Source organism: Sapajus apella, unplaced genomic scaffold (genome assembly GCF_009761245.1).
Source record: "Sapajus apella isolate SASKATOON/1434 unplaced genomic scaffold, GSC_monkey_1.0 scaffold164, whole genome shotgun sequence".
Classification (NCBI taxonomy): domain Eukaryota; kingdom Metazoa; phylum Chordata; class Mammalia; order Primates; family Cebidae; genus Sapajus; species Sapajus apella.
The window spans coordinates 654380-680404 of record NW_022437104.1 but is presented as its reverse complement, the minus strand read 5'-3'; the positions used below and the strand labels follow the sequence as shown (position 1 = coordinate 680404).

The following is a 26025-nucleotide window of genomic DNA, read 5'->3' as shown; positions in this document are numbered from 1 at the left end:
TACTGAGGTCTCACCTCCTCCCTCCATATAGATGGATCTTTTTGCAGACTATATTAAGGCATGTAAAACGTAACTTTTATTTAGAAATATACTTAATCTAGCCTTTTCATACAAAGTTTATGATTTTTCTACTTTTATGATACAGGACAAGAGGATTTTGTCCAAGAATACAGAATTCTTCCTTACATAGGGAGTGTTTTTGGTTTTGTTTTGTTTTTTTTTGAGGTGGAGTCTTGCTCTGTTGCCAGGCTGGAGTGCAGTGGTGCGATTTTGGCTCACTGCAACCTTCGCCTCCCGAGTTCAAGCTATTCTCCTGCCTCAGCCTCCCAAGTAGCTGGGATTACAGGCGTGCGCCACCACGCCTGGGTAATTTTTGTATTTTTAGTAGAAATGGGGTTTCACCATGTTGGCCAGGATAGTCTCAATCTCCTGACCTTGTGATCTGCCCACCTTGGCCTCCCAAAGTGCTAGGATTACAGGTGTGAACCACTGCTCCCAGCCAGGGTGGTTTGATCTTTAGAGCTGCTGCCTGTTTCTCTGTAAACCCAAGGACATGAGAGAATTGGAGCTGAATAAAGCAAAAGGGGTGGAATTCTGTTTCTTTGGTTGGTATCCAGTACCACCTTTATTGTATTTGACAGTAGCGTATCACGGGGCTTTGGGAAATAATACCTACACCTGGGTTTCATAAATGAAAGGGAAATACAAGGGAAAACGTTGTTGCTAAGCAGACAGTATCTTACCTTTCTTTAGGGCATTGGTTCCTAATGTTCTTCAGGTCATGGATCGTTTTAAGCCAATGAAAGCTGTTGACCATCTTCCCAGAAAAAGACCCACATACGTAAAATTTTCCATAGAATTTCAGGGTTTTTGTGGTGGTCATCCTTCAGTATAGGAAGAGGAATGCTAAAGATTTCTCTACACTTGTTTTTCTTTATATGTCATTAAGATGTCTAAGTTGCTATATTGTTTGTTCTTGTGTTAGTACAGATGTCCCCGACTTAACAATGCTTCAACTTAGGATTTTTTTTCCTTTACGATGGTGCGAAAGCAAAATGCGTTAAGCAGAAAGCATATTTGAGTACCCACATAACCATTTTATTTTCCCCTTCTAGTACAATATTTAGTAAGTTACATGAGATATTTAACATTTATTATAAAACAGGCTTTGTGTTAGATGATTTTGCCCAACTGTAGGCTTTAATGTAAATATTGCAAGCATGAGGTAGGCTAGACTATGATGTTCTGTAGATTAGGTACAGTAAGTGCATTTTTAACTTAGAGATATTTCCAGTTTACAGTGGGTTTATTGGGACATAATCCCATCATATGTTGAAGAAGCATCCGTATGTATTTTTCTAGATTTATTTCTCTACACTGTGGTCAAAAGGGTAAGTTTGGCTAATTGTGTCACTTTTGCTTAGATATATACTCCGGATTATGCAAATTTAATAATTTATCTTATGTACTGTGTTGGTCTTGTAATTGGTTGTGTTTTCAGCCTTTGGGTATGAGGAAGTTGTAATTCTCTTTTTTTGTGTATTGACTTTGTTGCCTTAATATTACCATTGCTTTTAATCTACTTTATTTCTGATTTTTTTTTCTTATTTTCTACATTTCTGTACACCTGGCTGTCTCATAGTATTCATCTCAGTGCTCTGCCTATAGTATGTTATATTTGTTGAATGGAAAGATGAAGGTTAAATGAATCTAAATTGGTTCTAACACATTAGTTTCAAAGCACCTGCAAAAAAAAAAAAAATCTAAATTGATTTTTTTCAGTTGAAAATTTCACCAAGAGTTTAATGTGACTTGGATTTTTTAGTTTTGTCAAGCATTTACTGGATAGTTTTTCGTTCATTTATTGGTTTGCTGTTAATAAATGACAATTTATATAACTGGTATGGGAATGCAAAGATAAATATGAAACAGTCCCACCTTTTTTGAGACGGAGTCTAACTCTGTTCCTCAGGCTGGAGTGCAGTGGCGCAATCCTGGCTCACTGCAACCTCTGCCTCCTGGGTTCAATCAGTTCTCTGCCTCAGCCTCCTGAGTAGCTGGGATTACAGGTGCCCACCACCATGCCTGGCTAATTTTTGTATTTTTAGTGGAGATGACGTTTTACCATCCATCTTGGGCAGGCTGGTCTTGAACTCCTGACCTTGTGATACACCCACCTTGGCCTCCCAAAGTGTTGGGATTACAAGTGTCAGCCACTGCGCCCGGCCTGACACAGCCCCACTCTTGCAGAACTCAGTTTAGTGGGGAGACTGTCAGGTGTAAGTAAAGAGGTGTGCTAATTGAGGATCAATATGCAGAATATAGTTGGGGCTAAAGCATGTGGGAAGCCGAGGGAAATATTATGTAATACAGCACTAGTAAGAGGTAAGCAGGGATCAGATTCTAGAGGTCTTGAATACTGGTTTAAGTAAGGAGTTTGTACTTGATGTAGGTGATTTTGAGTGTTAGGGAGATTGCTCTGGCAACAATGTGGATGATAGAATGGAGGGATCCAGCAGGAAATATTTAAAATAAAGTCTCACTTTAAAATATTTTCAATTTATGAGACTTTTCAAAACATATACAGAAATAGAAAAAAGCATAATGAACACATGTAACTGTCGCCCAGCTTGAACAGTTGTCAACACAGGGCTGTTGTTTTATTTATACTCCACTCCTTCCCTCTATTATATTAAAGCGAATTCCTAAGTCCATCACAGAATGGCAAAGCTTGTATTTAATAATAATCTAATGCCATGGCTCTTAAGGCTGGCCTGTGCTGCCAAAACACCTATACAGTTTGGGGGAAAAAAAATCCCCAGTTCAGATCTACTGAATTAGATAGCTCTGAAATGCCTGTGTGGTCAGGCATTTTTAGTTTTCAAAATAAGTCTCAGGTGAAGTAAATTATTTTAAAGATAATTTTAAAATAACTTGTGACAGATTAAAATATTTTCCTGAACTCGTTGAACGCTGCCTGTGGCCTGTCTGGGTGAAATTCACTTATTCGATAAGGGTAGGCTTTTCTTTTAAATTTTTATTTTTTGTAGAGATGGGTCTTTCTGTGTGGCCCAGGCTAGTCTCAAACTCCTGGTCTCAAGTGATACTCCCATCTCGGGCTCCCAAAGTGCTGGGTTTATAGGCATGAGCCACCATACACAGCCAGAAAATGACAATTGTTAAGGTGTAGACTAGGAGTATTCCAGAGCACCAATTTAAAATGTGTAGACATGGAGTCTGTTCCTCTCCTCCTTAATTTGGATACTTAGGCATTGCTGTTTTTTTGTTGAGAATACAAAGAAGGGCTCCTTGGCATGCTGCCATTTTCTCTCTGTTGGTAAAATTGATAATCTACAACTTCGGTGAGCCATGTTTTGTTGCCTAGTTTTTCTGATGCCAGTTTCTGTAAGTAATTAGGAGTATCTGGGAAGGATGACTCCCTGGATCTGCAGCTTCTCCCGACTGTGAGTAGAGGATGTTGCAGGAGATGTGTTCTCAGATACCATTCTCACGTCCAAAGTCAACGTTGGAAGTTTCAGATTCCTCTTTATTAGCGTCCCTCCCTGCCCATATTTTCTTTGCTTAAGCATAACTGCAGTGCAGAGAAACACCCAGAACCAGCATATACTGTTAATCTGAGGTATAGTGTGTTTTCAGATTTTAAACGAGACATTGTGTCAAGGTATTTCTGCAAATACTTTCCAGATTTGTCTTGGGTGAGTAAAGGCTATTTTTCAATTGCTTTATTATTACCCTTTACTATCTGTGCCCAGTAAAATCTAGGTCAGCAATTCTCAGGGCACATGAGTCTCATGTCTTATGTGGCTGAAGATAGGGAGACTGGTGTCTGTAGGAGAGGGGCGTAGCAAGGTGGGCTGTGCATATAGACATTAAGTGCAGTGTAGAGTTGTGGAACAGATTTGGGTTTGAATCCAGGTTTTACCACTTAATAGGCATGTGGCCACTCTCAGTAAACTGGGCACAGTCTTCATCTCCAAGGATTAAAGATAATGCATAATAGGTATAGAGTAAGTGTTAGCTATTGTTTTTATGATCATAAATGGTTTTCACAATATTTGTTGAATGGATATTAATGTATTAATAGATAATGAGAAACTAGATGGGATGGAAAGGCCTGGCAGTTATGTGTTGTCCCCTTTAACAAATCATAATCAGTGACACCTATGCCTCTATAATCAAATATTGAATAGCAGGCTGGATTTCAAGATTGATCTTACTGCCGCTTGACATGATGAATGGTCAGGGCAGCTCTCACCTGAATTTACTTTCAGAGGTTATAAGAGGCACAAGGAAATCATTGCAAGACAAAAAAAAAAAAAAAAAGTATTTTGCTTTGTGGCACATTAGAGTTTAGTTTTCTCTAAGCATTTTTTAAGAACTGCTATAATCCTTCCACAATTTCTGTGGGAATTTTAGGCTCATTTTGATTCATCTTCACTCCCATACCTACGTGCGACATCTCTTACCTGCCGGTAATCAACCAAAGTACCTCCTGTGTGCCAAGCTCCAAGCACCAGAAGATGTAGGAAAGACGTTCCTAGAGTAGGCAGCTGCTAATCCAGGGCACTTGTTTAGACGATGTTTTTCTTTCTTTTTTTTTTTTTTTTTTGAGACGGAGTTTCACTCATGTTACCCAGGCTGGAGTGCAATGGTGCGATCTCGGCTCACCGCAACCTCCGCCTCCTGGGTTCAGGCAATTCTCCTGCCTCAGCTTCCTGAGTAGCTGGGATTACAGGCACGCACCACCATGCCCAGCTAATTTTTTGTATTTTTAGTAGAGACGGGGTTTCACCATGTTGACCAGGACGGTCTCGATCTCTTGACCTCGTGATGCACCCGCCTCGGCCTCCCAAAGTGCTGGGATTACAGGCTTGAGCCACCGCGCCTGGCCCTATTTTATTTTATTTTATTTTTTTGAGACGGAGTTTCGCTCTTGTTGCCCATGCTGGAGTGCAGAGGCGTGATGTGGCTTTCCGCAACCTCTGCCTCCTGGGTTCAAGCGATTCTCCTGCCTCAGCCTCCTGCATAGCTAGAATTAATAGGCATGAGCCACCGTACCTGGCCTAGATGATGTTCTTAATTTGGTGCATGTCTTTTGGCTCAGGGGCCAATATTTTGTTCCTTAAGGACAATTTTAGGCCTGGCACAGTGGCTAACTAACATCTGTAATCTCAGTACTTTGGGAGGCTGATGCAGGAGGATTGTTTGAACTGAGGAGTTTGAGACCAGCCTGTACAGCATGGCAAAAACTCTGTCTCTACAAGAAATACAAAAATTAGCCAGGCGTGGTAGAGTGCGTCTGTGGTCCCAGCTCCTCGGGAGATAGGAATGAGAGGATTGCTTGAGCCTGGGAGGTTGAGACTGCAGTGAGCCAGGATCATGCCGCTGCACTCCAGCCCAGGTGACAGAGCAAGACCGTGTTTCTAATTAAAAAAAAAATTACAAAAGAAAATCTGATTATAAATGGATCCATGATTTATAGGAAATTTGGAAGGATCAGAAAAGCATGAAGCATAAATAAAACTATGTGTTACCCTGCCACCTAGAGGCAACCACTAGAGGCCAACTACTAATAATGTGTATTTCTTCCCGTCTCAGTTTTTTTTTTTTTTTTTTTTTTTTTTAATTTACTTTCCCACCCTGTGGTAGACATTTTCTCATTAGTAGGGAAGTGATAGGTACAGAGTGCAATGTAAGCACATATGGAGGGATATCTAGTTAAGATTTGAGGGATTCAGGAGAAGATTGTCCTAATTCTGGATAGTATTTGGTTCCAAACCTACGTAAGTGCTTATTAAGGTGAAATAGAGGCCACATGGTCCCCTACCCCCAATTTTCTAAGGAATTAAGATAATTTGCAACCACTTGAGAACATAAGCTAGTTTCTTTATTTACCTTCTCTACCTTTCAATGACCCCATAATTCTCTGCTTCCGTTTATAGCCAACATTTTTTTTTTTTTTTTTTTTTTTTTTTTTTTTGGGAGACACAGTTTTGCTCTTGTTGCCCAGATTGGAGTGCAATGTTGCAATCTTGGCTTACTCCAACCTCTGCCTGCAGGTTTCAGGCGATTCTCCTGCCTCAGCCTTCCCAGTAGCTGGAATTACAGACATGCACCACTACTCCTGGCTAATTTTTTTTGTATTTAGTAGAGATGGTGGTTCACCATGTTGGTCAGGCTGGTCTTGAACTCCTGACCTTGGGCGATCCATCTACCTTGGCCTCCCAAAATGCTGGGATTACAGGTGTGAGCCACCGTGCCCTGCCCAACATTTTCAGAAGAGTTTTTTATACATGCCGTCAGTTTCTCATTTCCATTTATTCCCCGAGTCACTCCAGTCTGGCTTCCATTCCCTCCGTCTCACTGAAACAATTGCTTGTCAAATTGTCTCTATTACCAATTTCAGTGGACATACCTCATTTTGACATTTGATGCAGTTGATCACTCTTTCCATCTTTTGTCTCTCATGATAGCATAATTAGCTAGTTTTACTTTTTCCTCACCAGCTTCTCTATTGCTAGTTTTCCCTCTTTCGTTACCTTTACGTTTTTATTTTTTTTTTGTAAAGACGAAGTTTCACCATGTTGCCCAGGCTGGTCTCGAACTCTAGAGTTCAACGGATCTGCCCTCAGCCTCCCAAAGTGCTGAGATTACAGGCATAAGCCATCGTACCCGGCCCCTTCTTTGCCTTACCTTTAAATGCTAGAACAAATAACTCAGTTGTGGGCCTCCTTTCCTTCTTTGTAAGCAATCATCTCCAGACCCATAGCTGCAAGTAATACATGTATGCTGACAATTGCAGATTTTATTCTTAATGCATACATCTTTCCTGAACTCCATTCTGCAAATATTTGCATACCTATCATGTGGAAGATACTGTGTTGGGTGCTGTTGAGAGCTTAACATCACAGGAAATCAAACCAGTAATTGTAATTGATACTTGTTATGAAGAAATAAGCCAGGTGCTATAATAGAGAAATAACAATGGGACCAACTTGAGGTGGGTTGCCGTGGAAAGCCTCTCTGGGTCTTAGTTTAAATGTCAGTTCCTCAAATGGAACTAGCTGTGGGAAAGGAGAGGTGGCAAAAACATTCCTGTGGTGAACTTAGAAATTAGAGTGTTCCAGGAACTAAATGGAAAGACTAATGGTGGTTGTGGAGAGAAGGGATTGGAGCGAGTTCCAGGGGCTAATTGATGCCAGGGCCCTGTGGGTCGTGGTTAAGAGTTTGGATATAATTCTAGGGAAACCTTAGGAATTAGGGAAGTAACACGATCTGATTAATGTTTTAAGATTACTCTTGCTGCTCTCTGGAGAATGGATTGGATGAAAGTGAGTGTGGAAATGGGGAGATAAGTTATCTCTGTTACACGTCCCTGTTACAGTTGAGGAAGCAGAAGCATAGAGAGGTGGATTTGTCCGCAGTTATACAGTAAGTGATACAGCAAGGGTTCTAACGCAGGTTTTCTGAGTCTATGATCTAGTCCTCACATTTTAATATATGAATCGCCTAAGGATCTTGTTATAGTGCAGGTTCTGACTCCTTACATCTGGGTGGGGACTGAAATTGTGTAACTTTTAATAACTCCCAGGTGATGTAAGTGCTGCTCATGCTTGGACCACGCTTGAGTAGTAAGGCTAATCTTCCAACTGCCGACTTCAAATCACACCCAACTACTCTTGAGCCAGATTTGGGAACTGCAGATGTCCTATGCCCTTAAACTGATTCAATATTGAAAGTAATTATTTTTAAATATTATCAACTGGAGGTAATTATTATAGAATGAGTCACTCTTTACCGAGTGACTTCCCTTAGGGTATTTTAATTGTGTACACTTGTTCTGCAGGTAAACTACAAAACCAAGATTCATACCTCAAAGGTGTAATGGAAGATTGGAGGAGTAAGGAATTGAAAAAAAAAAAGATTAAATGAAAGTATTGAAGTAATGGTAATAGATACAGACGGTGATTCATAGTAATTCACTTGTTTTCTTGAAGTTGGCCATCTTTCTAACCTAAGTTTAGGAAGAAATATTTATTATATATAGAGATTGCTTGGTGCCCAGAGTTCTGGTTCTGACCCAACAAAGGCAGTAGGCTATTTCCAAGAATTTGTTTAAAACTAACTTATTTTGGGGCTGGGCACGGTGGCTCACGCCTGTAATCCCAGCACTTTGGGAGGCTGCGGTGGGTGGATCGCGAGGTCAAGAGATCGAGACCATCCTGGTCAACATGGTGAAACCCCGTCTCTACTAAAAATACAAAAAATTAGCTGGGCATGGTGGAGGGTGCCTGTAATCCCAGGTACTCGGGAGGCTGAAGCAGGAGAATTGCTTGAACCTGGGAGGCGGAGGTTGCAGTGAGCCAAGATTGCGCTGTTGCACTCCAGCCTGAGCGACACAGCAAGACTCCATCTCAAAAAAACAAACAAACAAACAAAAAACCTAATTTTTGTTGGAGGATTTTTTTTTTTTTTTTCGTATAATCGGGTTTTAACTTGTAAGAGGTAGAACTCATTCTTCTGTTACCGTTCCCTTCATTAGTGAAATTATAGCATCTCAGCCTCTCCTCTTGGGCCCCAGTTTCCTCTCTCGGAGTAATTTTTTCGAACAAATAGGATTCAGCATTCTAGAAGAATCTGTCACAAATTTATATTCTTATCTACAAGTATTTTGTAGTAATAAAACTGGTTTAATAAAAAAGATGACTAGCATGTTATTAAAGCATGGATTCGGTAGTCAGACCTGGATTTAGATCTTGGTGCTAACGTTTACTGGCCAAGAAAGGTACTTTTTTTGTCTCTCGTAGCTTCAGTTTTCTATCTGTAAATAGGGGCAAAACTTGGCTTGAGTGGTAAGGGTTGTATGAGAGAATATCATATGAATTCTCTAGGTAGCATGTCTGAAACTGTATTCTTTGGAATACTTAAATTGGACTTTAAGTAGATGCCACTTGAGAAAATGGTTCTGTGCCCTAATAAGCCTTCTTTGCCTAAGATGTCTCAGAGCCATTTACAATGTCAATTAGCCATAATGTCAATTAGATTGTCCTAGCGGAAGAGAAATTCTGTCTATAACATTTCCCAAATTACAGGATTCTTGTCTCCCTTTATAGAGCAAGACATTCTAACACACTTTGGGAAACTCCAGTCTTAGTATTGTCTGGCTTGTAATGGACACTCAAACATTCTCCCCTCCCACTGTGAAACCAGTTTTAGAAATATAAGAACACAACAATTTCTAAATTTTTAATATGGATGTCTCATGGACAGTGATGTCTTTTTTTTTTTTTTTTTTTTTTTTTAATTAAAAATGTTTCTTATAGTAGAATTGTAGATACCAGGTTAGGATTGTACTTGTTATGGGGACCTTTGTGTGTGTTCATTCATTTTGGCTGTGTTATCTTATTGGGTGCATCAAATGCTTACACTTGGGACTTGGAGTCTAGCGCCACTCAATAGCCTGAGATGATTTAGAATTATTATGCCACCAGCCCCCCCAACTAAGTTGTTTTCGTGGGGAGTCCTTGGCTATAGTTCCAGGCTCTCTAGCTTCCTTGGTTCCTCTTAGTTTTCTACATGTGGAGCTCTAGCCTTCTGTCAGTTCTGTGAGCTATTAGATATTCTTCCAGTAAATTACTTTGCTGCATTAGTTATCCAGTCTTTCTGTAGTTACAGACACTTGGCTAGTATCGTACACTAAGTTAAAACAGCTTTAGTTAGAGCAAGATGCTTATTTGTTTGAAGATTTATCAGTGACCTCATCTGCATTAAAAAAAAACCCCAGTAAAATGGTTATGATTTGCCTATTTCTCTTTTTTTTTGTTTTTGTTTTTGTTTTGTTTTGTTTTGTTTGAGACAGAGTTTGGCTCTTGTTACCCAGGCTGGAGTGCAATGGCGCGATCTGGGCTCACCGCAACCTCCGCCTCCTGGGTTCAGGCAATTCTCCTGCCTCAGCCTCCTGAGTAGCTGGGATTACAGGCACACGCCACCATGCCCAGCTAATTTTTTGTAGTTTTAGTAGAGACGGGGTTTCACCATGTTGACCAGGATGGTCTCGATCTCTTCACCTTGTGATCCACCCGCCTCGGCCTCCGAAAGTGCTGGGATTATAGGCGTGAGCCACCGCGCCCAGCCCGATTTGCCTATTTCAATGCATAAGTTACTCTGTGCTCTTGTTTTGGAGGATTGATTGTTTTTTTTAAATAGACTATTTTTAGAGTAGTTTTACAGTCACCACAAAATTGAGCAGAAGGTAAAAAAATTTCATACTGTCTGCCTCCACGAATACATAGTCTCCCACTAGAGTGGTATACTTGTTATAATTGATTAATCTACACTGATACATCATTATCACCCAAAGACCATAGTTTACATTGGAGTTTACCCTTGGTGTATATTTTTGGGGTTTGGACACATAATGACGTGTTCACCATTATAGTATCATATTTCACTGGCCAAAAAATCCTCTGTGCCCTACCTATTCGTCCCTTTCTCTCCACTAACCCTTAGCAACCACTGATGTTTTTACTGTTTCTATAGTTTTTCCTTTTTCAGAATGTTGTATGGTTGGAATCATACAGTATATAGCCTTTTCAGACTGATTTCTTTCACTTAGTAATATGCATGTAGGTTTCTTCCATGTTTGTTCATGGCTTTATAGCTCTTTTTTGTTGTTGTTGTTGTTGTTTTAATTTTAGTTTTTTATTTTTTATTTTTTGTTTTTTTTATTGTTGTTTTTGAGACAGAGTCTTGCTCTATCTCCAGGCTGGAGTGCAGTGGTGTGATCCCAGCTCACTGCAACTTATATTTTCTAGTTTCAAGCAATTCTGCCTCAGCCTCCCGAGTAGCTGGGACTACAGGCACGTACTACCACACCCGGCTAATTTTTTTGTGTTTTTAGTAGAGATGAGGTTTCACCATGTTGGCCAGGCTGGTCTTGATCTCTTGACTTGTGATTTGCCCACCTCGGCCTCCCAAAGTGCTGGGATTACAGGTGTGAGCCACTGCTCCCAGCCAGCTCATTTCTTTTTAGACTGAATAATACATCATTGTCTGAATGTACCACAGTTCATCCACTCACCTACCAAAGGACATTGTGATTGATTCCAAGTTTTGGCAATAATGAATAAAGGTACTATAAACACCCATGTGCAGGTTTTTGTGTGGACATATGTTTTCAACTCCTTTGGGTAAAAACCAGGGAGTATGATTGCTGTGTCATGTGGTAAGTAGTTTTGTAAGAAGCAACTGAACTGACTTCCAAAGTGGCTGTACCATTTTGCATTCCCACCACCAATGAACGAATGTTCATCTTGCTTCACATCCTCACCAGCATTTGGTTTTGTCAGTGTTCTGGGTTTTGACCATTCTAATAGATGTATGCTGATATCTTGTCATGGTTTTAATTTGCATTTCCCTGATGACATATGATGTAGAGTATCTTTTCATATGCCTATTTGTCATCTGTCTGTCTTTGGTGAGGTGTATGTTAAGGTTTTTGGTCCGTTTTTAATCAGCTTGTTTTCTTACTGTTGAGTTTTGAGAGTTCTTTGTGTATTTTGGGTAACAGTCCTTTATATGTCTTTTGCAAATATTTTCTCCCAGTCTGTGGCTTGTCCACGTATTCTTTTGAGAGTGTCTTTTATAGAGCAGAATATTTTACCTTTAAGTCTGTGATCCATTTCGACTTAATTTTTGTGAAAGATGTAATTTTGGTCTAGATTTTTTTTTTTTTTGGCATGTATTTATCTAGTGGTTCTAGCATTATTTGTTGAAAAGATTCTTTTGTTCATTATATTGACTTTGCTTCTTTGTCAAGGATCATCAGTGGACTACATTTATGTGGGTCTACTTCTGGCCTCCCTATTCTGTTCCATTGATCTGTTCGTTCTTTTACTGGTACCATACTCTTGGTTACTGTAGCCTTATGATAAGACTTGATTTCGGCTAATGTAGGTCTTCTGACTTTGTTCTTCTCCTTCAATATTGTATTGGCTATTCTTGATCTTTCGACTTCATATAAATTTTAGAATTGGTTTGTCAGTATTCACATAATAACTTGTTGAAATTTTAATTGGAGTTGCATTGAATCTGTAGTTGGGAATGACTAATATTTTGGCAATATTGAGTCTTCTATCTGTGGACTTAGAATATTTCTCCATGTAAGTTGTTCTTTGATTTCTTTCATTAGAATTTTTTGTTTGTTTTTTGTTTTGAGGTAGAGTCTTACTCTTGTCGCCCAAGGTGGAGCGCAATGGCGCCATTTCAGCTCACTGCAACTGCCGCCTCCTGAGTTTAAGTGATTCTTCTGCCTCAGCCTCCTGAGTAGCTAGGATTACAGTAGCCCGCCCCCACGCCCGGCTAAGTATTCTTAGTAGAGATGGGGTTTCACCATCTTGGCCAGGCTGGTCTCAAACTCCTGACCTCGTGATCCACCCACCTCAGCCTCCCAGAGTGTTGGGATTACAGGCGTGGGCCACTACACCCGGCTTATTAGAATTTTATAGTTTTCCTTGTCTAGATCTTATACATATTCTAACAGAATATGTATAATCTATTTTAATTTCAAATTCTACTTGTTAATTGCTGGTATATAGGAAAGGAATTGACTTTTGTATATTAACCTTATATCCTGCAAACTTGTTGTAATTGCTTGTTAGCTCCAGGGTTTTGTTTTTTTTGTTTTGTTTTGTTTTGTTTTTTTTCCTATTTCAGATTTTCTACATGTATGATCATGTCATCTGTGACAAAAAGACAGTTCTGTATCATCCTTCCCAGTCTTTATAATTTTTATTTCCTCTTTTTACTGATTTAGGTAGGACTTCCAATACAGTGTTGGAAAGCAGTGGCAAGAGAGGACATCTTTTTTTTTCTTTCTTTCTTTCTTTTTTTTTGAGTCGGCGTCTCTGTCACCCAGGCTGGAGTGCGGTGGTATGATCTCAGCTCACTGCAACCTCCACCTCCCAGATTCAAGCAATTATCCTGCCTCTGCCTCCCAAGTAGCTGGGACTACAGAGTTTCACCATGTTGACCAGGCCAGTTTAGAACTCCTGACCTCAAGTGATCCACCTGCCTAGATCTCCCAAAGTGTTGGGATTACCAGCGCGCTTGGCCTTTTTTGTTTGTGATTATTTAAGGGGGAACATTCCTACTTTCTGACCATTAAGAAGTTAGTTGTAGCTTTTTTTTTTTTTTTTGGTAGATATTTTAATTAATTTGAAGAAGTTCTCTATTCCTAATTTACTGACATCGTTTGGCTTTTTACTGTTGAATTTTGAGCATTCTTTATATATTTTATAAATTTTATGTATTTTATATATGGTTTGCAAATATTTTCTCTTAGTAAATTTTATTGTACGTTTAAGTGATCCGTTTTGAGTTAATTTTTTATATAAGGTATGAAGCTTAGATTGAAATTCATCTTTTTTGCTTGTGCATGTCTACTTTCTCTGGTATCATTTGTTGATAAAACTAGCTTTCCTTGAATTGCTTTTTTTTTTTTTTTTTTTTTTTACCTTTGTCAAAAATCAGTTGGGCATATTTGTATGGGTCTGTTTCTGGGTTCTCTGTTCTGCTCTATTGATGTTAGCATATATATCCATACTACTTGATTTCTGTAGCTATCTATATAATAAGTCTTAAAAGTGGGTAGGGTGATTCCTTCCTTTTTTTTTCCAAAACTGTTTGAGTTGTTATACCTTTCCATATACATTTTAGAATAATCTCAGCTTATTTACAAAAAAATTTTCCTGGGATTTGAATAAGAATTGTATTAAACCTGTATAACAAAAGGAGATTTGACATCTTTACTGGAGTCTGAGATCTCTCCATGTATTTACATCTTTGATTTTTATTTATTTATTGAGATAGAGTCTCGCTCTGTCACCCAAGCTGGAATGCAGTGGTGTGATCTCAGCTCACTGCAGCCTCCGCCTCCCGGGTTCAAACAGTTCTCCTGCTTCAGCCTCCCAAGTGGCTGGGACTTACAGGCACCCACCACCACACCTGGCTGATTTTTGTATTTTTAGTAGAGATGGGATTTCACTATATTGGACAGGCTGGTCTTGAACTCCTGACCTTGTGATCTGCCCACCTTGACCTCCCAAAGTGCTGGGATTATTGTCATGAGCCACTGTGCCTGGCCAGATCCTTTGATCTTTTTTTTTTTTTTTTTTTATCAGTATTTTATGGTTTTCAGCATATAAGTCTTGTTCATGTTCTGTAGATTTATACAGAAATACTTCATTGTTTTTTAGTGATTGTGAATGGTATTACTTTTTTTTTTTTTTGAGGCGGAGTTTCACTCTTGTTACCCAGGCTGGAGTGCAATGGCGTGATCTCGGCTCACCGCAACCTCTGCCTCCTGGGTTCAGGCAATTCTCCTGCCTCAGCCTCCTGAGTAGCTGGGATTACAGGCACGCGCCACCATGCCCAGCTGATTTTTTGTATTTGTAGTATGGGTTTCACCATGTTGACCAGGATGGTCTTGATCTCTTGATCTCGTGATCCACCTGCCTTGGACTCCCAAAGTGCTGGGATTACAGGCGTGAGCCACCAAAGGTATTACATTTTTAACTTTAGAGTCTACCTATCCATTGCTGGTATATAGAAACATGGTTAGTTTTTTAAATGTTTGTCTTGTATTCTATGACTGCTGAAATTGGTTATTGGCTCTTGGAGGCTTTTTTTTTTTTTTTTTTTTTTTTTTTTTTTTTTTTAAATAAAGACTTGAGTTTCGCTCCGTTGCCCAGGCTGGAGTGCAGTGGTGTGAACTTTGCTTACTGCCACCTCCACTTCCCAGGTTCAAGCAATTCTCCTGCCTCAGCCTCCTGAGTAGCTGGGATTACAGGCACTTGCCACCACAGCCAGCTAGTTTTTGTATTTTTAGTAGACACGGGATTTTGCCATGTTGGCCGGGCTGGACTCAAACTCCTGACCTCAAGTGATCTGCCAGCCTTGGCCTTCCAAAGTGCTGGGATTATAGGTGTGAGCCACTGCGCCCATCCTCTGGGAGGCTTTTAAAATAGATTTCTTGGGTTTTCTATGTGGATGGTCCTTTGACATCTGCAAATAGGGACAGTTTTTATTTTTTCCTTTGTTATCTGTGAGCCTGTTACTTCTTTTTCTTGCTGTATTGTATTGGCTAGAACTTTTAGTATGTTCAATAAAAGTTATAAAAAACATCTTTGCCTTGTTCCTGATCTTAGAGGGAAAGCATCAGTTATTAGAGTTGTATGGTTTGAGGCTGGCTGCTACTTCTTGCAGCAGGGGCAGTTTAATAGCCTCCCTGCAAATGACTGAAGCCACAATAGTGTGACAGCCACTTGCTATAAGTAATGTGTAAGACGTTTGTAAGAAAAGGGGAGGAAAAAAGTAATCTTTGAGAGTAAGTGTACAAATAGCTCAGCTTGTAGTTTCCACCACATGGACAGGATTGTTGCCAGAATCCTGTTAGCCTCATTTGAGATATTTTGAGGTTGTTTGCAGCAGGCATTTTGTTCATTTTGTATTAGGTACTGAGATAACTTTTAAAAAAGTAATCTGGAATTATATACCCTAAATATCTACTGTAGAGATAAAACTTCTTAAGGAATGGTCTCTACAGAAATGTTATAGAATATATTCTGAATTTTTCACAAACTCTTCCTTGAATGCCTGTTGATTGAATGGATGCAGATCATACAGGCAAATACACACTATTTTCGTAGTACTGAGTATATTGGACTAAATCTAGGCAAAAAGCTGCCTACAATTTATATTGTAATTGGTCAGCTTTATATTATGGCAGCCTTCTTGAGGGGAGGAACATTGATCTCTAATAACTGCTACTGAGCTAAATATATTGTTAATAACAGAATCTTGTTTTGTGTGTAAAGAGCCTGCAACCCACTTCTACCTCTGTGCATGTGTCTTAGCTGCTAACAGGAGAAACTTACTTCTTGTGCTTTGGAGGACTTGTCTGCCAGCAAAGATCTAGGGATTATACGGTGGATCTGATCAGGCTGTTGTCTGCTTTTGAGCCTTCCAAATTACATGTCTTAATAAAATGATTGTTTTCTGTGCTCAGAATATTTCTAATAAGAGTCTTATATTTCATTTTCTAATTGAAAAAAGTATTGTTTTGCCTTTGCTCTTATGATATAACCAATATGTTTTTATTGGTAGGAACAGTAAATGATGCATAGGTAAAACACTCATACAAAATCCTTTTGGTTAACAATGAATTAATATCCTGATGCCTAGCCCCTCTAGCTGTTTTCTTTAGACATAAGTTTATACCATATGTTTCATGTCCATTATTTCCTGATGAACATCGTTGCGTATTATATAGTTGTCTGCAATATTTTTAACATTTGTGCGATATTCCATTTAAAACCAATCGTATTTTGGACATTTGGTCTTTTTTTTAAGCCTTGTGATGGAACAGTAGGTCATCTTCAATATTTTACTATTATTCATAGCCATGCAGTATGGATTCTTGTGGTTAAATATTTGTATATATCTTTACAACTTTCTTTGGATTAATTCCTAGAAATGGAAGTTTTCAGGAAACTGCAGGGCTGTGGTGAGTTTTTCCATCTTGAGATGTGTTGCAAACATTGTACACTTTAATTTTCAATTAAGAGTTTGAGGTGCTTGTAAAAGAAAAACAAGTTTTCATTTTGGCTTGATTTGGTTTCAGTCTTGTGCAACATAGGGATGTGGGCCAGTTTGATAGGGAGAGATTCTTTGCTTCTCTCTACCTCGTAGCTGTGCCTCTGAGTTGACATACCATCATAACTCCAATGTTTTTACTTTTAAGTATTTTGCATTGCTCTTCAGTCTGTATTGTCTATGTCCAAGCTTGTAGAGCTCAAGATTGCAGCTTTAAGTTCTCACTTCTTTTGGCATTTTCTTTTCAGATCGTAAAGCTGAAAATTGAAATCATGAAAGTAGACAGGACTAAACTGAAGAAGACACCTACTGAGGCTGTAAGTATCCAAAAGTTTGCTTTGCGCATCTTTTCTTCATTAAAAAAAAAAATCTTTGTGAACAGCTCATCTATGCTGATCTTCAAATCTCATCACCCATATGTACAAAAGGCAGTAAAACAACAACTTGTCTCGAAACAGTAAGATTTTCTTTTGAACTTTTCTGGATTAAAAAAGTGGAGAGCCAAAAGACCAGTGGAAAGTGAACACTGATGAGTTAGTTCATAGCTGTGGGTGCCTGAAGTCAGCTCTCAGGCTGCTGTGCAATTCTTTCTTATGCAGAAAGACAGTGTGATATAATGGAAAGAGCAGATGTGGATTCATATTTTTACTGTACTTCTGGGATCTTTCAATTTTATTTTTTAGAAAATGAAAGTGATAACACTTTACTTACTAGTTTTTTTATAAGGCCACTGTTTTAGCTGTCTTGATTACTGATTCTTAATCACACAATTCAGCTCAACTTGTGTATTGGGTGGTTATATCAATTGATCCTTTGTTGACAGTAGAAACCCCAGCTTCAATCTAATAATATTTCACTAGCTAGCTTGAATTGCTTTCTGAGGTTAAGGAAGTGGTATTGCATTATGATGCAATACCCCATGTGCTTAGTTCAAAGAGAACAAGCTTTGGAATTAGACCTGGGTTTGAGTCTTACTAGACTTTTTTGTGGCTGAGAGTTTATTAACTTGCCTGGTTTCCACAGCTACAAAATTTCTTCTTGATGTGAGGCAGTTGCTTAGCACAGTATCTGGCACATAGGTTAGTTCATATCATAACTACAAGCCACTTGGTTTTCAAAAAATGTAGAGGTGCCTGGCAAGTATTACCAAAAAATAACAATTATTAACGTTTTGCTGTATTTCTTCCAGGCTTTTTTTTTTTTTTTTTTTCTTTGAGACAGGGCTTTGCTCTGTCACCCAGGCTTGAGTCTAGTAGTACGATCATAGCTCACTGCAGCCTTGACCTCCCAGCTCAAGTGATCCTCCCACCTCAGCCTCCTGAGTAGCTGGGACTATAGGTGCATGCCACCATGCCTGGCTAATTTTTTATTTTTTGCAGAGACAGGATCTCACCTTGTTGCCCAGGCTTCTTCCAGTCTTTTAAAAAATTATTACATGTGTACACACAATCTTGCCCTTTTCTTTTAGCATTGTACTAATGAGTATGGGCAGCATTTTCTTCACATACCCTTGCCAGTATTACAGATTGTCTTTTAAATTTTTTTAACTTGGTAAGTGAGGAAGAAAGTATTTCACTATTGTATGTCATTTATCTTCTTGTGTTAATCATTTTGTATCTGACATTGGAATGTCAGTGTTTCTCTTACTGAATGCCATATATATTGAACATACCCATTTTCATATCTGTTGCTTTTGATGTGTTTTGGCATCTAGAAGTTTTGACAACTGTACTTGAATATCTTTTCCTGAAGGACAAAAAGAAAACTTGCTTTAAGAGACTATAATTTAAAATTTTAAAGTGGTACCAGTGTAAGAATATACTGCTACAAGAATAGAAAATCTAAAAAAAGGATCCTAGTGTACATAAGAACTAGATATATGATAATAGAGGGATTATAAATTGGTAAGAAGGGCTATTTGGGAAACCATGCTAGAATAATTGTTTATCTTGTGGAGAATGGGGGGCTGTTATATTATAATAAATTTTAAATAAATCAAAAGTCAAATGTTTTTAAAATAAGCTATAGAAGAAGTAGAACATGTAGGTGAATGTTTATTTGGTCTTAAGTGGGCATGGTCCTTCCAAGCATTATAACAAAGGGAAAAAAACTATAATGGAAATGTTAAATACTATATCCAAAATAAAAATATTTGGTAATAGCCATCCTAACAGGTGTGAAGTAATAGCTCATTGTGGTTTTGACTTGCATTCCCTTGATTTCCTTGATACGGAGCACCTTTTTATATGCTTTTTGACTATTTGTATGTAAATAGACATTTGGATAAATGTCTATTCAAGTCCCTTGCCCATTTTAAAATTGTGTTATTTGGGCTTTTTTGCTATTGAGTTGCAGAAGTTCTCTATATATTTTGGAACTTCATCCCTGGAAGACATTAGGCAAAGTGAAATAAGTCAGTCACGGAGGGACAAATAGTAAATGAATCCTCTTATATGAGGCATCTAGAATAGACAAAGGTATAAATGTAGGCAATAGAATGATAGTTACCAGTGGATGGGGGCAGTTGAGGCTCAGTGGGCATAAAGTTAAACAAGGTAAGTAAGTTCCAGAGATCTGCTGTAGAACAACATAGTGCCTATAGTTAACATGTGTAGGTTCCACATTTGCAGATTGAACCAACTGGATAGTAAATATTTCAGTGGGAAAAACAATCAAAAAGAACAATACAACATTAAAAATATTAAACAACATTAAAAAAATTTTAAAGCAATGCAATGTAACAACTATTTACATTGAATTCAGTATTCTAAGTACTAGAGATGGTTTAAAGTATATAGGAGGATGTGTATAGGTTATATACAAGCACCATGCCATTTTGTACAAAGGATGAATATCATAGATTTTGGTATTCATGGGGGTCCTAGAACCAATCCCCAGCAGGATACAGAGGAACAACTCTACTTAAAAATTTGTTAGGCGGGTAGATCTCATGTTAAGTATTCTTACACACAGACAGTCATGCACACACACATAGGGACACAAGGAAACTTGGAGGTGATGGATATGTTTATTACCTGGATTTTGGTGATGGCAACATGAATGTATACATACATCCAAACTCACCCAGTTGTATACATGAATTACGTACAGTTTTTTGTATACCATTTACACCTTAATAAGCTCAGGGCAGTGGGGGATGAGGCAGGCGGGGGGAAGACACATGACAGGCTGGGGAAAATATTTGTAACCCAGTGTAGTCAATATTTTTAGCAGCTAAATCAGTAGGAGAAATGAATATCCCAAAGACAAAAGGGGCATAGGACATTTAAGAAAAGAGCAAACCCAGTAAACATCTAGAAAGATTCAACTTTGTGGGTAATTGGATAAATGCAAATTTAAAAAAAGTTTTTTAACCTAGTAGATTGTAAAGGGGTTGCTTTTGGAGTCACACTTAAATACTGATTTCTAGCTCTTACTTCCTAGTTACTAGCAAATTACTTAGCATAAACTTTTAGAAGTAGAATTTTTATGTCACTGGTTATATACATTATTAGGACTGGAGTTGTCTGTTTTCCTTGAGCAGCATACAAGAGTACCCCCATTTCCCATACTGTGGTCAATGCTAGGTACTATTTTTATGAAAGACTTTTATTGATCATTTTGTGTATCAGTAGCTGTGCAAAGGAGTTTTTTCCCTAGATTTGGTATCTACTGAAATGAATCACAATAAACCCTGGCAATTGGTATTCAGCCACTGAACTGACAAATGCTTTCTTGTATCTTACCGTTGTGCTTGCTGCTTTCTCCTGCAAAATGCAAGGGACCTTAGTCTGATAAAACAGAGACCATTGCACTGGTACATTAAATTGGTGCCATTATGTTAACTGGATCTTGTGAGCAGAAAACACAAGCACCTTAGGTGCCTCAGACATATTTGTGCCAGAGAGTCAGAAACAAATCTTGTAGAAGCTTGAGAGGCTTTCACATTAGGAAAGTTTCTAGTGGCCCCAGGGTCTGGGAAATGTTGGGATATCCCTTCTAAAGTGAGAGGGAAGTTGCTGCACCTTTTACCACACTGTGAAGAAAGAGGAACAATGTGTGGTGTGTTTGGAGTTTGGAGCCAACATGCTGGTTGGTCACATTTGGGTGTGCTATTTACTGGATAACCTCTAATACATTAGTGGGGAACCACTAAAGTGTTAGTAAGGTTTAGATCTAGAAAAGACCCTGCAAGAGGTCCAGGCTATGATGCAAGTTGCCCTATCACTTGGACATTATGACCTAGTAGACCCAGGTGTTTTGGCTGTGCTGTCACAAAAGCAGCTTCTGGCATGCTACTAGGCCTTGGTAAAGACTGAATGCCTGGTTATGGGACATACCAAGTTATTACAGGATCCAAACGTTCATCATGAACTGGGTGTTATCTAACCTACACATCATAAAATTGAATTTGTATAGCTGCGTTCCATTAGAAATAGAAGCAGCATATTCGACGCTGGACCCAAGTAGGTCTAGGAGGCACAAGTGAACTGCATAAGCAGGTGGTTCAACCTATTTCTGCTGCTTCACTGCCTCTCCCTCAACCATGCATCTTTGAGAAGAGGAGGAAAAAGTACAGGCCTGGTTTATGGAAGAATTTTTGTGCCAAGGATTTTACATACATTTAATTACCACGAACATTTGAGGTAGATTCTTTTTTTCTTTTTTTTTTTGAGATGGAGTCTTGTTCTGTCGCACAGGTTTGAGTGCTTATTGCAAACTCTGCCTCATGGGTTCAAGCAATTCTCCTGCCTCACCTCCTGAGTAGCTGGGACTGCAGGTGCATGCCACCACACCCGGCTAATTTTTGGTATTTTACTAAAGACGGGGGTTTCACTGTGTTGCTCAGGCTAGTCTCGAACTCCTGAGCCCAGGCAATCCACCTGTCTCCGCCTCCCAAAGTGCTGGGACCCTGGCTTTTGGTAGATCTTAATAATGCTTACTTTAAAGGGGGAAAGGTTTGGACTTAGCTTCAAGAAACCCCTAGTAAGTTCCATGTTCTGTTTTGGATGCCAAAAATACATTTCTCCCAGTTTAAATGTCACAACAGCATTGCTGGGTATATAGGTACAAGTTAGGTGCAGAAGAGGATGCTGAGATTCAAAGAGGTAGCTTACTAACTACCTAATTCCAAGGCTCATGCTCTTTTTAATGTCTCTGAGTATCTGAGCTCCTGTTACAGGAGATAAGTATTTTATGTATATGACAGATATTTGAGTTTCATATTTCTGAGGTAGCTATTAGGTCTGTTTTTCTGATAAGAGAGCTGTGGCTTAGAGGTTAAGCGTTGCTTATGATCAAACACCTTGGTAAACATGAAGCTAAAAAGTGAATCCACACTTGTTTGTTTCCAGACCTCTGGTCCATTCCCAGGACGCTATACTGCCATTCATTAATGGAAGGCTTCTCTCTCCCAGCCCCTATCCCTTTCCCTCCTTCCACTTTCAGAAACTTTACTATAAATGCTCAGTCCACTCCTTGTTACCTGACAAATAGGCCCATTCATCAGTAGAAGAGAGCAGAAATGTATGGAAATGAGAACCCCAAGAAATAATAGGGTCCTAGTTTTATGAAGTTCAGAAGCTCTTTACCATCTTACAAGTGAAGGGTTTTATGTTACAGAAAAATATAGTGAATGCTAATCTTCACCTTTAATTGTGAATTCACTAGGACTTTTCAGTCTCTGATTCAATATAACCTAGTAGGCATTCTGGTTAACTTTCAGACCATTATAGATTTCCTTAATTTTATTTTTTTTTTAGATGTTTAGCTTTTTTTTATTTTTTAAATTTTTGTTGTCTGCGTACCTTTCCAAATAGTTTGTCTGCATCTACCTTTATCCAAAGTGTTGTGGTGGTTTTTTTGAAGGCCAGGTGGATTGTTGGGGAATAAAAGTGTTTTCTCATGAGGTTTCTATTTTAATCCCAGGAGATTGTCTGGCAAATCTGCAGTTTTCTTTAGTAATTTCTAGCAAAAGGAAAATTACTTTGTGAACTTGGGTTCCTCTTCCGATTCTCCTTTGTAACATCTTTTGTGAATATTTTTTTTTTCAGCCTGCAGACTGCAGAGCCTTAATAGACAAACTCAAAGTTTGTAATGATGAGCAACTTCTCTTGGAACTGCAGCAGATCAAAACATGGAACATTGGAAAGGTATATGAAGCCATGCTCCCAAAAGACAGGGCTCACTATACTAATACATCATTTTGTATGTTCTGATATGGAATGAGAAACCACAATGGGATAGCCTCATTCAGCAATTACTTAATAAGCGTCTAGCGTGTACCATGTGCCTAACACAGCTTTAAACCAGTGGCAAGGAAAATGTTGCTGGCTGAGGATGAGGAATTGATTTCACAGGCGATGCTAAAGAATCTCAACCACAGAATTCCTTTAGTTTGACAAAATAAGTTTGAGATAATCTCTGGATTTTTACTTTAGTTTAGAATAATTTTTATTGATAACTCTACAAATGAATTAAATGGATTCTGGCAAGGATAGCTCTCTTGTCTTCATAGATCTTAGATTGTAACTAATGTTCTATGTCTAAAGACCTAGCTCTAGGGGTTTTATGGTGTCTACTGGAGTTAGCACATATATCTAGATGGGTATTACAATGAACTCCAGTCCTTTTAGCTCAGAGTATGATCTTTCTCATATGGGCAAAGGTGGGATGTGAACTAATCTAGGTGTCATGCTCAGCCATCTCTTGTAACAAAGCTCAGTTACAAAGCACCCATGCAGCACTTCTACCTTATTCTTACATCTTCTTTTTCCTCCCCTCTGCAGTGCGAGTTATATCACTGGGTGGACCTGTTGGACCGCTTCGATGGAATACTGGCAGATGCTGGACAGACAGTGGAGAATATGTCATGGATGCTCGTATGCGATAGGCCAGAAAGAGAGCAACTGAAAATGCTTCTCTTGGCTGTGTTGAACTTCACAGCCTTGCTCATTGAGTACAGCTTTTCCCGGCATCTGTACAGTTCCATAGAGGTAGGTGAAGTTAAAGCCTGTGTACTCTGTTCTTAACTAGAATTGCATATATCCAGAAATAAAGAAATTGCTATTTCTCTCTATTGCTGGTTCCTTTTCTTTGTGGAGCTCTGAGTTTTTACTATGGATTTACTCTGGGTTTTTTTCTATGTCAAAGACAGTAGTAGAATGTTTCTTGGATAGACATATTATCCTTCATAGGATTGATGGGAAACTTCTGTACTGTCACCTTTGCCCTGCCTTTTCAAGATTCAAGAAATGAATGAGAAATGTTACGTATGTATTAAAGTATTTTAGGAAATTTGAACGAATTGATTTTTGCCCTAGGTTGTTAGAGCAGCTCCATGTTACTTTTAGATTGCTAGAAATAGTTTGATTTTCTCATCACATTAATGTACTTACTACTCTTTTAGGCTTTAGTGTGCTGCTTTAAAGTCTCTCTGTACTCTGCCACACTCACCCCAAAATATATATTCATAGCATCCTTTGTGTCCTTAAAGAGTAACATGGGTGCAGCAATCAGTGAACTTTTCAATTGGTCAAAAATCAGTGTGAGAAGAAATTATTTCCTTCTTAGAGAAGCCAACTTTAGACTTCCTATCATCATTAATTAGGTTCCCTGTTAATTTTAGGTGTATTAGTTTTCTAAATCTTCAGTAAACAAACAGAATCAGAACAAACAAGTTAAAAGAAAATGGCTTAGGAAAAGAAGTGGGATAACTGAACTAAAGGCCTAACATGCAGGGATTTAAATGGGAGGTAAATAGGCACTCTGTTGAAGATGAAATAGATATACTGTTCATGGAAGTCCATGGCCTTTGGTATAATTGGCAACTGAAAATGCCTTGATTCATTTCCAGCTATATTACTCACTGATTTTAATTGTAACCAAATGCTTCAATGTTTTGGTAAATTTTAATTGTATTTAAAAGCCAAAGTAAGGCCGGGTACAGTGGCTCATGTCTGTAATCCTAACACTTTGGGAGGCTGGGGCGGGGGAGGATCACTTGAGCCCAGGAGTTCAAGACCAGCCTGGACAACATAGTGAGACCCCATCCCTACAAAAAACACAAAAATTAGTGGGGACGTGGTGGTTGCGTGCCTGTAGTCCCAGCTACTCAGGAGACTTAGATGAGAGGATTGCTTGAGCTAGGTATTATCATGCCTCTGCACTCCAGCCTGGGCAGCAGAGGAGACCCTGTTTCTAAACAACAACAACAAAAAACCCAGAGTAGTCACTCAGGTTACTTATGAGTATATACCGTACTATGACAGTTACATGTTACGTAGTTGCCACCAGCTGTGTTGTTGGTAGCTTTACCTTCTGTATGAAGGGCACTTTTAATTAATTTCAATTTTATGTTTGTCATAAAGGATATAGAAGAGAACATAAAATATTTTTCACAATACTTTTAGTCCAGTTACAAACTTATTGTTCTTCTTCAGTCCCACATGTGTATTATATCTCATTTGTCTCTTTTGTAACCCCTTCCTTCCTGTGGGAACACCTGCGCAGTTTTGAACTGCTATTTACAATTTTTACTTTTCTTGAGTTTTATAGCTATCAGATTTTAAGCTCCTTGGGGATAAGATTGCATGTTGTAGATTATCAAATACTTATATATTTTTTGTATTGTTGTGACTAAACTTCATTATAGCTTTGTAAATGTTGACAAATTTTGTTTTGTTTTTGAAGCCAATTGTGCCTGATACCTTGAACATTGCCCTTTTTTTCCCTGTAGCATTTGACAACTTTATTGGCTTCCTCTGATATGCAAGTGGTGCTGGCAGTCCTTAATCTCCTGTATGTATTTAGTAAAAGATCAAACTACATCACTCGCCTGGGATCTGACAAGAGGACCCCGCTGCTAACTCGGCTACAACATTTGGCAGAGGTGAGTCTTCGGTGAAGTGTGGAGGGGTACAAAAATTGGAGCATATGGTTCCTTTCAACAGGTGTTTCTTGGAGTGTTAAAATAGATTAGAATCCTTAAGGTAACTTCACTGGCCTAATTGAGTTAGAACTATTGGTGCCCTCTTTTAAAAACCTCAGTATTCTCAGTTATTAAGTAATTTTGAAGGAATTCATTAATCTCTGCTCAGCAAACAAAATCTCTCTGTTCAAAAGTGACAACTTCTCTTCTGAAAGGAAAGTTCAAAATTAGATTCGATTCTGTGTGAGAAGGAAGTACAGTGCAATAATAATACCTAGATTTGAGTCCTGGCCCTGCTTATTAGCTCTGATACTAGTTTTCTCTTCTGGGAATTTAGCATATCTACTTCAGAGTTGTTTTAAAATAAAATGAATTGTGGGGTAGTCAGTACTGTGATCAGTAAGTAGTAGTGATTATAATTG

General features: G+C 38.7%; 1 protein-coding gene across 19 annotated transcripts in view; it reads left to right on the top strand.

Annotated features, from left to right (window-relative positions):
• The window catches only part of HUWE1 (HECT, UBA and WWE domain containing E3 ubiquitin protein ligase 1), a 157352-nt gene that overhangs the window by 21702 nt on the left and 109625 nt on the right, over positions 1-26025 (top strand). For all 19 annotated transcript variants that reach the window (XM_032267008.1, XM_032267005.1, XM_032266995.1 and 16 more), the window contains 4 exons: positions 16923-16991; positions 22728-22826; positions 23463-23669; positions 25412-25564. In XM_032267008.1, coding sequence (XP_032122899.1) covers positions 16947-16991; positions 22728-22826; positions 23463-23669; positions 25412-25564 — 504 coding nt within the window. In that variant the 5' untranslated portion in view covers positions 16923-16946. Of the gene's footprint in view, positions 1-16922; positions 16992-22727; positions 22827-23462; positions 23670-25411; positions 25565-26025 lie in introns of those variants that run through there.